This window comes from Mya arenaria, chromosome 9, assembly GCF_026914265.1.
Source record: "Mya arenaria isolate MELC-2E11 chromosome 9, ASM2691426v1".
Lineage (NCBI taxonomy): Eukaryota > Metazoa > Mollusca > Bivalvia > Myida > Myidae > Mya > Mya arenaria.
The window spans coordinates 11,101,716-11,115,735 of NC_069130.1; the positions used below are offsets into that span (position 1 = coordinate 11,101,716).

At 36.1% G+C, this 14,020-nt stretch overlaps 1 protein-coding gene across 1 annotated transcript; it reads left to right on the forward strand.

Moving 5' to 3' along the window:
* Nucleotides 1-589: 589 nt before the first annotated feature.
* Nucleotides 590-9,081, forward strand: LOC128245736 (ice-structuring glycoprotein-like). Its single transcript, XM_052963962.1, has 2 exons — nt 590-656; nt 7,904-9,081. Exons 1-2 carry the CDS (start codon nt 590-592, stop codon nt 9,079-9,081), a joined length of 1,245 nt encoding a protein of 414 aa, XP_052819922.1.
* Nucleotides 9,082-14,020: the final 4,939 nt, after the last annotated feature.

Genomic DNA, 14,020 nt, shown 5'->3' on the forward strand with positions numbered 1-14,020 from the left:
TATTATGACGTCATATAATGAACCGATTTATTAAAATTTCTATTGTGAAGTTTTTGCGTCTACTAACATGGATTTACAACTGTATTTTATAAGCGTCTATGGAGCCCTAGCAAGGTATCTCATTGTTGACTAAAGGTAATTTTATAAAGGTAAAGTCAGGTGAGGTATAATATATATATATTTATCACATGCTACACCTTGTTTCCGGTTTATTATAACCATCACGTATTTTTAACTTTCAATTCTTATTTTATTTCTATAATAAATATTTGTTTGGTCAGAGTAGTTGAATTTCTTTCTGAATATTAAGAGGATAACAAAGTATGTCGTCTTGATATTTTGAAAAGGCAAATTTAAAAGCGTCCACAATTTAGTTTATTTTAACCGAAAATGAACATAAATATTATGACGTCACATCTACTAGATGACGTCATGATGTTTATGTTCACTTCCGGTATTACAGAAAGAAAGATTTTGTTAAAATTAAAGTGTTTAGAGTGTGATTTTTACTGGATATCATCTGAGAATGCATTCTTAAATAAACGGAATTAAAACGATCGGGTATAAACCCTGGTACTACATTCCTGCAATGCATGTAGCGCGGGAAATGACAACACTTGGTGATATTCGGCTCATCAGCATTGCAGGTGAAACAGGTAGGTTTTTTTGCCATTTTATACCGGAAAAAGCATGTGATAAAAAGAATCTGACACTCGTTTTCATTTAATACCAATTTTTATTAAACTCGTCCAGGAAAACTGTTAGTAAGCTCGCTAACCAACAGTTTTCCTGAACTCGTTTAATAAAAATTGGTATTAAATGACAACTCATGTCAGATCCTCTATATCTACCAATTTGTAAAGTCCAATTATGTACATTTTGTCTCGTCTTTCTGTAGGGCTATTTTCATCACTGAAATTTGTCAAGGTGTTCTAGCTCATCTTTTGCTGCATTTAGCTCTACTAAAGGGCTGATCAATTTCGAAACAAGTCCAGTTCACTGGCTAAGATGTAGCTTTTTTTCATATTTTAGATTGATCTCTTATATTCTCTTTGAAGTTCGATACTGCTTTGCTTTGCAATCCTTTAGCAGTGGTGAAGGTTCGGAATACTAAAACCTGTTATGAACATTTGGTATTTTGTTGCTATTAAATAAAAGGTGACGGTAAAAATCAAGAGCAAACTATTGTTATTCAGTCAATCTAAGTTCTTCTCTTTGTTATCATTGCAATTGAACCAAAATAGGCTACTTTACGATATGTGAAGGCAACAAAAGGTGTTTTCAAATAAAATATATCAGGTGTTTTAGATATTATCATTTTAAGCTCATGTTTATGACACCAACAGGAAATATAAAACCAGGGGTTCCGTATGATGAATGAAACACTTTCGACTGGTGTTTGTCGTTCCACTCCCATTGTCAACCTTTCCGTTTTCTAAAAAGAAGCTTGTAGAGTAATAAGCTTAGAATAAACTAAACAGGTTTAAGCAAAGAGCATGAAACTGATTATAGAATGTTTTATTTACTCATCAATCAAATACTTGAATGTATGTATGTTTTCCCATGATATATCTGGAACAGACACGAACAAGTACGGAAACACTAAAACTTTTGTTAACTTTTGTCAACTTTTTAAAAAGCTTTTACCGTCAGACAAAAGTTATAAAGTTCCGGACAAATAAAGATTTTCCAAATTGAAGTTCAAGTGCATATTATATTTAAAGATGAAATTAATAGGGGAATGGTCCTGTTTTCTTCAGGCACATACCCTTGTTTGAATTGTGTGATATTTAAAAGCCACGTTCTTAAATCGATATCAGCTATGACAAACATGTTATGATGGCATAAATCCACCTCTATATTGATATGATACTTTTGATTGTTTTTGGAATGATTACTACTTTAGTCCGCTCTCTTGACTTAAGAGTTTTCCTCGAACTTAGACTAATACTTTGTTGTCAATGGACAAAACCTGCTGCTTTGAAAACATCGTGTGAAATATATACTGATGAATCATAAATTGAATGTAGCAGTTGTGTTAATTTATGTGTTTATGTTCATATACCTGTGAATTGCATTTAACGGTAAACGTACCATTTTACAGAGACCTATTGTTAATATGATCATCATATTTAAACAAATAATGATCAGTTTATACTGGGTTACCATGGTATTATTTACCTTCTTTGAAATGCCACGAGCATTGACCCAGACATATGAGCAGTGGACTATTTCTGTTGAAAAGAGTTGCATTGTCAAAGAGGCCAATCAAACAATGGAAGGATTATCCCTTCTTAATTGTGTTGATGGATGTATAAGACTTCCTCAGTGCACTGTGGTTGTGTATAAGGAAGCGGAGAAGCATTGCAGTTTGATCTACGACAGTTCACTAGTCAACAACACTGTTCCCAAAGTGTTCGTTAATGTTGGATGTTATGCAGGTACTTTTTTATTTCAGTTTACGACAGTTAATAATATAATTCAATAATTATTATAGAAAATGCGTACAATTTTGGAATGTGTATGCAACAAAAAAGTATTATAAAAACCCATGTATACATTTTATGCCATTGTAGAAAACAGCATGCATATGGTCGGAAAGGAATCTGAGCAATATGAGTGTAATAAAACAACTATGCTATTATTAATAAAAAGTTATTTTAAAGCTCTAAATGGTTAATCCCGACTTATTGTGATTTTGGTTCAACCCCTTATCCAGCCAATCCAACAATTTCACCAACAGCAACAAATAAACCAAAACTACCTGCTTTATCCGTCCCTAAATTCCATAAGGATTTTGTAACCTTTTGGGAATCAATTATATTATTCTCCTAAATTGCAAAATGTTTCACTTTAGCTATATCTACTGGATATTTTAAACTAGTAACTTCTTCCACGCTACACCTCAAGTTTCAAAACTAACAACTTGTTATACCGATACACCTGCAATTCTCAAATAGCAACTACTTCTAAGAGTACACCTATTGTTTCATTTGTCAAATTTTCATCGATTTGGTTTGTTTCAGTGTATGACGTCCCTTTCTTCCTATATTTTACTCTTTGTTTATTATTTGAAAGAAGATTTTAGCCAATATATATTGTAATTTTATTTTTTAATCATGTTTTCTTTGTTTATTACCAGAGTAGCTACCATGATACTTTGATTTCGAAACACCGTGGTCACACAGTTTTAAACCTTGTTTATACTAAGACAGACTGTGTATGATTTTATCTTTTGAAACAGTAACTGCATCATACCTTTCAAAATGGGGCATAAACTAGATAAAAGTTTAAATAAAAGTAAGGTTGTTCACACAAATTAGTTTGAACAAACCCCTATAAAACTAACATTTTACTAACCGTTCCGATTCGGTATCTAACAGTCCTTGATAAACATACCGAGTTTTATACATTATATGTGTAATGTTTTTTTGTAGATTTTGTGTTATTGTTCCGTGTTTCTGGATTGTGGATGTTTGTTTTTTTTCTGTTCTGTGTCATTGGCGTTGACCATGTGCCATTGGACGAGCTTCATGATTATTTTTTCGACGACACGACTTGTTTCTCTATTGTTTATATACATATATATCAATATACGGCTTAATATGTGATTTCACAACTAGCAACTACTTCTATGTATGTATTTTCCTCCACAAGCAACTACTTACGGCTACACTTGAAGTTCATCTACTAGTAACTAGTTCTACGGTCATACCCGTAGTTTTCAACTAGCAAATACTTACGACTACACTTGAAGTTCCTCTACTAGTAACTAGTTCTACGGCTGTACCCGTAGTTTTCAACTAGCAAATACTTACGGCTACACTTGAAGTTCCTCTACTAGTAACTAGTTCTACGGCTGTGCCCGTAGTTTTCAACTAGCAACTACTTACGGCTACACTTGAAGTTCATCTACTAGTAACTAGTTCTACGGCTGTACCCGTAGTTTTCAACTAGCAACTACTTACGGCTACACTTGAAGTTCATCTACTAGTAACTAGTTCTACGGTCATACCCGTAGTTTTCAACTAGCAAATACTTACGGCTACACTTGAAGTTCATCTACTAGTAACTAGTTCTACGGTCATACCCGTAGTTTTCAACTAGCAAATACTTACGACTACACTTGAAGTTCCTCTACTAGTAACTAGTTCTACGGCTGTACCCGTAGTTTTCAACTAGCAACTACTTACGGCTACACTTGAAGTTCCTCTACTAGTAACTAGTTCTACGGCTGTGCCCGTAGTTTTCAACTAGCAACTACTTACGGCTACACTTGAAGTTCATCTACTAGTAACTAGTTCTACGGTCATACCCGTAGTTTTCAACTAGCAAATACTTACGGCTACACTTGAAGTTCCTCTACTAGTAACTAGTTCTACGGTCATACCCGTAGTTTTCAACTAGCAAATACTTACGGCTACACTTGAAGTTCATCTACTAGTAACTAGTTCTACGGCTGTACCCGTAGTTTTCAACTAGCAACTTCTTACGGCTACACTTGAAGTTCCTCTACTAGTAACTAGTTCTACGGCTGTACCCGTAGATTTCAACTAGCAAATACTTACGGCTACACTTGAAGTTCATCTACTAGTAACTAGTTCTACGGCTGTGCCCGTAGTTTTCAACTAGCAACTACTTACGGCTACACTTGAAGTTCCTCTACTAGTAACTAGTTCTACGGCTGTACCCGTAGTTTTCAACTAGCAAATACTTACGGCTACACTTGAAGTTCCTCTACTAGTAACTAGTTCTACGGTCATACCCGTAGTTTTCAACTAGCAAATACTTACGGCTACACTTGAAGTTCCTCTACTAGTAACTAGTTCTACGGCTGTACCCGTAGTTTTCAACTAGCAACTACTTACGGCTACACTTGAAGTTCCTCTACTGGTAACTAGTTCTACGGCTGTACCCGTAGTTTTCAACTAGCAACTACTTACGGCTACACTTGAAGTTCCTCTACTAGTAACTAGTTCTACGGCTGTACCCGTAGTTTTCAACTAGCAAATACTTACGGCTACACTTGAAGTTCCTCTACTAGTAACTAGTTCTACGGCTGTACCCGTAGTTTTCAACTAGCAAATACTTACGGCTACACTTGAAGTTCATCTACTAGTAACTAGTTCTACGGCTGTACCCGTAGTTTTCAACTAGCAACTACTTACGGCTACACTTGAAGTTCCTCTACTGGTAACTAGTTCTACGGCTGTACCCGTAGTTTTCAACTAGCAACTACTTACGGCTACACTTGAAGTTCCTCTACTGGTAACTAGTTCTACGGTCATACCCGTAGTTTTCAACTAGCAACTACTTACGGCTACACTTGAAGTTCCTCTACTGGTAACTAGTTCTACGGCTGTACCCGTAGTTTTCAACTAGCAACTACTTACGGCTACACTTGAAGTTCCTCTACTAGTAACTAGTTCTACGGCTGTACCCGTAGTTTTCAACTAGCAACTACTTACGACTACACTTGAAGTTCCTCTACTGGTAACTAGTTCTACGGTCATACCCGTAGTTTTCAACTAGCAACTACTTACGGCTACACTTGAAGTTCATCTACTAGTAACTAGTTCTACGGCTGTACCCGTAGTTTTCAACTAGCAAATACTTACGGCTACACTTGAAGTTCCTCTACTAGTAACTAGTTCTACGGCTGTACCCGTAGTTTTCAACTAGCAACTACTTACGACTACACTTGAAGTTCCTCTACTGGTAACTAGTTCTACGGTCATACCCGTAGTTTTCAACTAGCAACTACTTACGGCTACACTTGAAGTTCATCTACTAGTAACTAGTTCTACGGCTGTACCCGTAGTTTTCAACTAGCAAATACTTACGGCTACACTTGAAGTTCCTCTACTGGTAACTAGTTCTACGGCTGTACCCGTAGTTTTCAACTAGCAACTACTTACGGCTACACTTGAAGTTCCTCTACTGGTAACTAGTTCTACGGCTGTACCCGTAGTTTTCAACTAGCAACTACTTACGGCTACACTTGAAGTTCCTCTACTGGTAACTAGTTCTACGGCTGTACCCGTAGTTTTCAACTAGCAACTACTTACGGCTACACTTGAAGTTCCTCTACTGGTAACTAGTTCTACGGCTGTACCCGTAGTTTTCAACTAGCAACTACTTACGGCTACACTTGAAGTTCCTCTACTGGTAACTAGTTCTACGGCTGTACCCGTAGTTTTCAACTAGCAACTTCTTACGGCTACACTTGAAGTTCCTCTACTAGTAACTAGTTCTACGGCTGTACCCGTAGTTTTCAACTAGCAAATACTTACGGCTACACTTGAAGTTCCTCTACTAGTAACTAGTTCTACGGCTGTACCCGTAGTTTTCAACTAGCAAATACTTACGGCTACACTTGAAGTTCCTCTACTAGTAACTAGTTCTACGGTCATACCCGTAGTTTTCAACTAGCAACTACTTACGACTACACTTGAAGTTCCTCTACTAGTAACTAGTTCTACGGCTGTACCCGTAGTTTTCAACTAGCAAATACTTACGGCTACACTTGAAGTTCCTCTACTAGTAACTAGTTCTACGGCTGTGCCCGAAGTTTTCAACTAGCAACTACTTACGGCTACACTTGAAGTTCCTCTACTAGTAACTAGTTCTACGGCTGTGCCCGTAGTTTTCAACTAGCAAATACTTACGGCTACACTTGAAGTTCCTCTACTAGTAACTAGTTCTACGGCTGTACCCGTAGTTTTCAACTAGCAACTACTTACGGCTACACTTGAAGTTCCTCTACTAGTAACTAGTTCTACGGCTGTACCCGTAGTTTTCAACTAGCAAATACTTACGGCTACGCTTGAAGTTCCTCTACTGGTAACTAGTTCTACGGCTGTACCCGTAGTTTTCAACTAGCAACTACTTACGGCTACACTTGAAGTTCCTCTACTAGTAACTAGTTCTACGGCTGTACCCGTAGTTTTCAACTAGCAAATACTTACGGCTACACTTGAAGTTCCTCTACTAGTAACTAGTTCTACGGCTGTGCCCGTAGTTTTCAACTAGCAAATACTTACGGCTACACTTGAAGTTCCTCTACTAGTAACTAGTTCTACGGCTGTACCCGTAGTTTTCAACTAGCAAATACTTACGGCTACACTTGAAGTTCCTCTACTAGTAACTAGTTCTACGGTCATACCCGTAGTTTTCAACTAGCAACTTCTTCTACGGCTGCGTTTTTCCAAACTAGTTTCTACTTACATGGCTACACCTAAACGCAAGTACTTGTGATCGGCTACTTCTATGCAGTTTCTACAAGCAACTACAGCTTCAAGTTCTGTTTCTCGACAAGCAACTTATGTTTTGCTCTTTTGCTCCACCTGCAGTTTCTTTACTAACCACTTCATCGGCAATGGCTCTACTAGTAACTATTTGTTAAGGCAACACCAGCTGTTTTCAACTAGCAGCTATAGTACCACTACAATTGGTCGAATCAAGGTCACTTTCAATTTAACTTAAATTGCCTATACGTATGTATATGCATGATTTTTAAGTTTTATAACATGTTTCCCTTTGTAGGTCCGAGAGTGAGGATAACTTGCAACACTAAATATATATAATAAATAAAACAATTGATTGGTTCGGATGACATGTTTATAGCCACCCAATTTTAATCCCGTATTTTGTTTAAAGCAAACTGTAATAATTATAATCATAACTCATCTGGTTCTCTGTGTAGTAATATATATTTGATATTTCAAATAATCACATGTTCCACCATCATTTGAGAAAGGGGTTCTATCGAATATTCAACTTCTTTTTGCCCAATATAATTATAGATATTTCGCGTGCAATACAAATATGTTTAAGTAATTATAACAAACTGTTACATCGTCTTAAACAGAAACGTATACAAGTACACCGATCTTTGTTTCAGCGACCACTTCGGAACCTAACGGTCTCTCTACTTATCCTGATACTACGGCTGCGCCTAATACATTTCAACCTACAACAGCTTCACCAACCACAGCTGCATCGACGGGAATTGTACCTCCCTCAGGAACACCTACTTCAGAATCAATTTTAACAGTCGCATCGACTACAGCCTTATATAATGAAGCTGAACCGATTACGCTAGCTACGTCAACATTAGGTCAAACTTCATCTGCACAGACTGCAGCAGCACCTACTCCAGCTGACATTACTTCAGCCGAATCGACTGCAGCTGCACCGACGACAGTTGCACCTATTACAGAAGCAACTCTTGAGGTTGTACATACTGAAACTCAACCGATAACATTAGCAACTTCTACAGCCACGACTACAGGCGCACCGAATACAGCCGCATCGACTGCAGCTGCACCGTCAACAGCTGCATCTATTACAGAAGCAACTCCTGAGGTTGTACATACTGAAGCTCAACCGATAACATTAGCAACTTCTACAGCCACGACTACAGGCGCACCGAATACAGCCGCATCGACTGCAGCTGCACCGTCAACAGCTGCATCTATTACCGAAGCAACTCCTGTGGTTGCACATACTGAAGCTCAACCGATAACATTAGCAACTTCTACAGCACCGACTACAGGCGCACCGACTACAGCTGCCGCGAATATAGCTGCACCTACTACAGCTGATACTTCTCCCGCCGAATCGACTGCAGCTGCACCCACGACAGTTGCACCTATTACAGAAGCAACTCCTGAGGTTGTACATACTGAAACTCAACCGATAACATTAGCAACTTCTACAGCCACGACTACAGGCGCACCGAATACAGCCGCATCGACTGCAGCTGCACCGTCAACAGCTGCATCTATTACAGAAGCAACTCTTGAGGTTGTACATACTGAAGCTCAACCGATAACATTAGCAACTTCTACAGCCACGACTACAGGCGCACCGAATACAGCCGCATCGACTGCAGCTGCACCGTCAACAGCTACGTCTATTACAGAAGCAACTCCTGGGGTTGTACAAACTGAAGCTCAACCGATAGCATTAACAACTTCTACATCACCGACTACAGGCGCATCGATTACAGTCGCCTCGAATAAAGTTGCAGCTACAGATGTTGTACTAAATAACGCTAATTTGCATTTGAATGCTTGACCTGTATAAGGGTAGAACACTCAGTATAAATGGTACAACTAAAACTCATTATTTTTTTTATATTTTAACACGGGTGAGATGCGATCAGCATTTAAAATTTAGATCATCTCCAACTGTTGTTGGCTGTCTGTAACGCGTCCTTTAAGTTATCAGCTTCTATTAACCTGAGGCTGAAAATATACCAAACATGCTTAAAATATTGAGTAACAACAATATAAAATATAAAGAAAATCTCTTTTTTTACGTGTTTTTAAGTGATTTGCTGTTGGGTTTTTTCCTATTTTGCATAATGAAAAAGCGTATAATTGTTCAATTCTTTCTAGTGGCAAAAAGGAATTTGTTCTTATAATATGTTACGTTCCGCGTGTATTTTTTCATGAATGTGGGTCCTTTCAATGCCTTTAAAACTCTTATAGTTGAACATAAAGTGAGAATAAGGTTGTTTTAAATAAAATAGCATTAGTCAATTTTCAAGAATATTTTGAAAATTTCGGAAGTAATTTATTTGACTAACCAATAAAGAAGCTGATTATTTGAATAAAATAATTTTGATAAAACATATGAACATGGCGAGCGTTTTATAGTAGATGAAATACAAAGGTAAATTGTTTATTAAATTAATATTTGATGAAAAGTATACGTATATTAGCAGCACATTTATGTGACATATTCACTTGTATTTTAAATTTTTGGATATTTATCCGGATGAATAGGTGATCCCTTTACATAAAAAGACATTACTAATGATGATTACAACATTGGGATATTACGCTTGTAAGTTGCATGTCAAAGTTATTTACTACTGTGTTTAACAAACGACTTGGGTTATTAATAAACATGACATAATGCCGGACCCACAATACAGATTCCGCAAAGGAATGTCTACTGTAAATATGATATGCATGAAAAGTAGAACAAAAAAACCCATAAAGGACTGAATGTTATATCAAGTCAATATGATAACTTATAGAAATGCAATATGGCTCAAAATATATAAACGAGTATTCTAAGGCAACCTCCTTATAACTATCCGCGAAATATATCAAAAAGACAAATATTGTGTAAGATATTGTTCTTATTATAAATATTCTGATTATCTTAACATGTTGTTGGTTTACGCCAAGTAGTGCCTCCTGTTTGTTTTATGTCTTTATAGAATACTTATATCTTTATAGAATATTTTGAGTTGTATTAACAACCTACTATTAACTCATGTTTGGAATTAGAAGAAAAAGAATGTTAATTGTATTGCTGTTTGCAGATGACATGGGCACTGTAGGAATAACATCCGAAGAAATACCAGTACATTTCAACACATTATATGATTATTGCAGTACATGGTGACTAAAATTAGATAGTTCTAAAACTAAAATTAAGTGTTTTTTCGAAACATTAATTGATCATTAGCCAATTAGAGTTATACATACGATGAAAAACGTAATCAATCTTGTAAATGATTTAAACTATCTTGGAACTGTCCTCAATTACAGAGGAATTATGCTTTTAATCATGATTGGGAAGGCCCCTTAGGCTATGAATATCCTATATTGCTAATGCTAAGAGTACAACCTTAATCAAACGCAAACGCGTTACCTCAATAGCTTGATGCCCATGATATATCTGTTTGCATTAAACTTGTGAACCCTGGGCAAATTATAAATCTAAAGAAAGCGAGATAATATATCTTATATTTTGACTAAAGTTGTAAACGGTACAACTTAATACATGCAAATGCATGGGTTTATGTTGAACTAAAAAAGTCCACTGTTTGTAAATATATGTATACAAATTATGTAGAACTATAAAGCTTAAAATATTGATTTCTGAATACCGTTATAAAGAGTGTTAATAAACAAGTGGTTTACAATTGTAGTAATATATATACAAATGGGTATCCAATGTTAAGAACCTAATGAATAATTATTGTGTTGTTTTTTTCTGTATTTTCGACTCGGCCGCTTATATGAATTGCGATATAGTTTTAAGTGAAGTTAAAAAAGAGTTTTAGCTACCTGTAAGCAAAAGTAGTTTATTACGCTCAACAAGTGTTCTGTCTTAGAAATATACAAATAAATAAAATAAAATATTAGAGTTTGAATGGTATTCCACGTAGACATGACAACAATTAAGGGCCTTGAGAAATATATTGTGTTTACTTATATAATACTGATATTGAAGATGATTTTCATTATATATCAATATTATTTCTTGAAAAGACATACATAAACGTTTTAATACACACGTCCCACTGTGTACGAATTTATTCAGTAATTCAAATCTGATGACAAATATAAAACAACTCAAGTTTTTTTATGTTAAAGAAGCTCTTTTAATTAAAAGTAGACTATTAAATGTTAAACGACAAAAGTTTAGTCCACCTCCAATTATATATGGTATACCGTTTACGTGTATATGTTGTATAGGTACCTTGACATGATATATGAACAATGTATGCATTATAGACAGTTATAGACAATGTTTGGTGTACAAGTGTGAATAAAATGTCTCTTCTGTTTTGTTTTGTATTAAAATTGGCTCATATTTGCTTTAACATTAGACGAACCTTTTAGTTTAAGAAATTATAGACTGTGGAAAGCATGGTGAATTTGTGTCAAGACGAATGACAACAATCGCTCTCAGCGAGTGGTTTGTGAAGTAGCCTTGAATTCCTGCACTAGAGCACAGCTCGCTGAAGATCTGGTCAATTTGAGCGGATGGATATCAATAGCGCTGTCGCAGTACCAGCATGCAGTTGTTGGTGATTCGGGCGAGCGCTTGGTCAGTGCGTCGCATTTCCCGTTCACTTGTCAACACAATGCCCATGATCGAAATAATAAGACCAGTAAATTGAATACGTTCATTTGTAGCACATGCCTGCGAAAAAGAAAGTATTATTTATGTTTTCTTGCCTGTTCAATAAGGCCATAAATTATTAATCTTTAGTTCCTCAGCACATTTAGTTTTATATTTAGAGAGGGCAGAGGATATCCTTAAGCCATTTATGTACTTCAAAAAGAGGGAAATGACAAAAATGATGTTGTTAAAAACTTAGTACATATCCTTTTCATCAATTAAAATGGAAGAATGTGATCTATATCAAAGCGATTTCGTGGAAACTTTTCTTCGCAAAAACAAACCAATTATTTGGAAATTATTCTTTCCACGTAGGCGTGGAGGTGACATCTGTGATCATTTCTTTTTATTTCCTGGACACGATTTGCTACTCGTATTAAGCCGTTGCAACGAGATAACTAAGTCTTTCGAGCGATATAGTAAGTCGTGGCCACAAGACTACTAAGTCTTTGAAACAATAAGGTAAGTTTTGACAACAAAAAATATTTACTAAATGCCATGGTCTTTGGAACAATATAGTAAGTCGTGGTCACGAGATAAAAACAATCACATCTTTTATATATATTTGCCCATATGTTTTGGCTATGAAAACGAGTAATGAGTTTGTTGATACTCATACTCAACATTAGTTTATGGGCTTAAAATTGGACTGTTATATTTACAGCGTTGACAGCGGATACAGTCTCACCCTTTTGTATGGGCCAATCTAGGACCAGAACTCAGAATATAGTTTAGCATGAAATATGTGGTTTTGGAGACGTGCGAGTAAAAATGTTTACTAAATTCCATATGTATTTATTTATTGATCAGTGTCCTCTAAGTCTTGGTCAAGGTTATATTTCTTTAGCCGAAAAAAACAAGGCTTGTCTAACAGACAGACTAAATAAACATGCGAACATGTTAATAATCAGCTAACCTTAATCTATTATACCGGTGTAAATTACCCCTGTTCTTTTTACGTAATCCTCTGTGTATGCAAGATATATGACACATCTATGGTCTGTTGCTACTCGCATTTGTTACAAATGGCCTATGCGCATATTTAAATGTTCTTGTCCCTCTTGTAGTGCAAATTGCAGTCCAAGATAATCAATATTTATGCGAAACGCTACAGAAACAAGCTCAGTAGCAAACAGTTTAAACATAATCCGGTTTAATGGCACTGGGTAAACGCCAAAGACATAGAACATAAAATCACAAACAAGAAACAGGGAAGAACAGCACAAAATTTCACAAGCAGCACAGTGCATACATACTATATATAAAAATAGGTATGTTAATCAAGGATTGTTAGGTACCGCCTTAGAACTGTCAGTAAAATTTAAATTTACCGGGGGTTTAAACCAGTTTAAGTGCACAAACCTCACTCTTATCCCAACAATCCTAAATAAAGATAAAACTCAAAAGGTACATCTTATCAAAGTATGCAATAACTTCAAGTCACAGTTGAAACAATCTGGAATGGGCTGTGTTGATGTCCCCAATATTACCGACCTCATGGTATCATAATACACCCGTGCCATTACAGCTCATACTGTGGTGTAGAATGTATTATTCTTTCGGTACAAAACGGCTTAGGTGTATTGTTGATAACATAAATCATATTATATAAGTCAACACCTATAGGAAACTTCCACACTTTTTAAATTTATCCGTGCAAATTAAATATACGGATCAAGCGACGCTCATTTGTACTTTTGTATTTGCTCACATTTCGTCATAAGTTGCTATAATCCTAAGATATGTCCGACATTAAAAATATTAGACGTTCAGGAGTCTTCTGTTTGCGGTGCTTTGTCTTTTTTATCAAAGCCTTAGACGTATAGGAAAGATATGAATACGTTAGCAGGTTTATTTCAGAATACGTCCCTAAGATATGTTGATAGAGAACAAACACAGCAATATAATAAAAGATGTTGTAGGTCAGTACTGAAAGGTTTATAGCAAACGAGTAACAAGTATTGCTTTGGTCAAGTAACTTTTGACGGATAAACCAAGATATATTTGACAAACATGAAAACGTCTTTAGGGCAAATAAATGCTCCAGCGATTCGAATCTTACCGCTGCTTATGCTATTTTAAATAT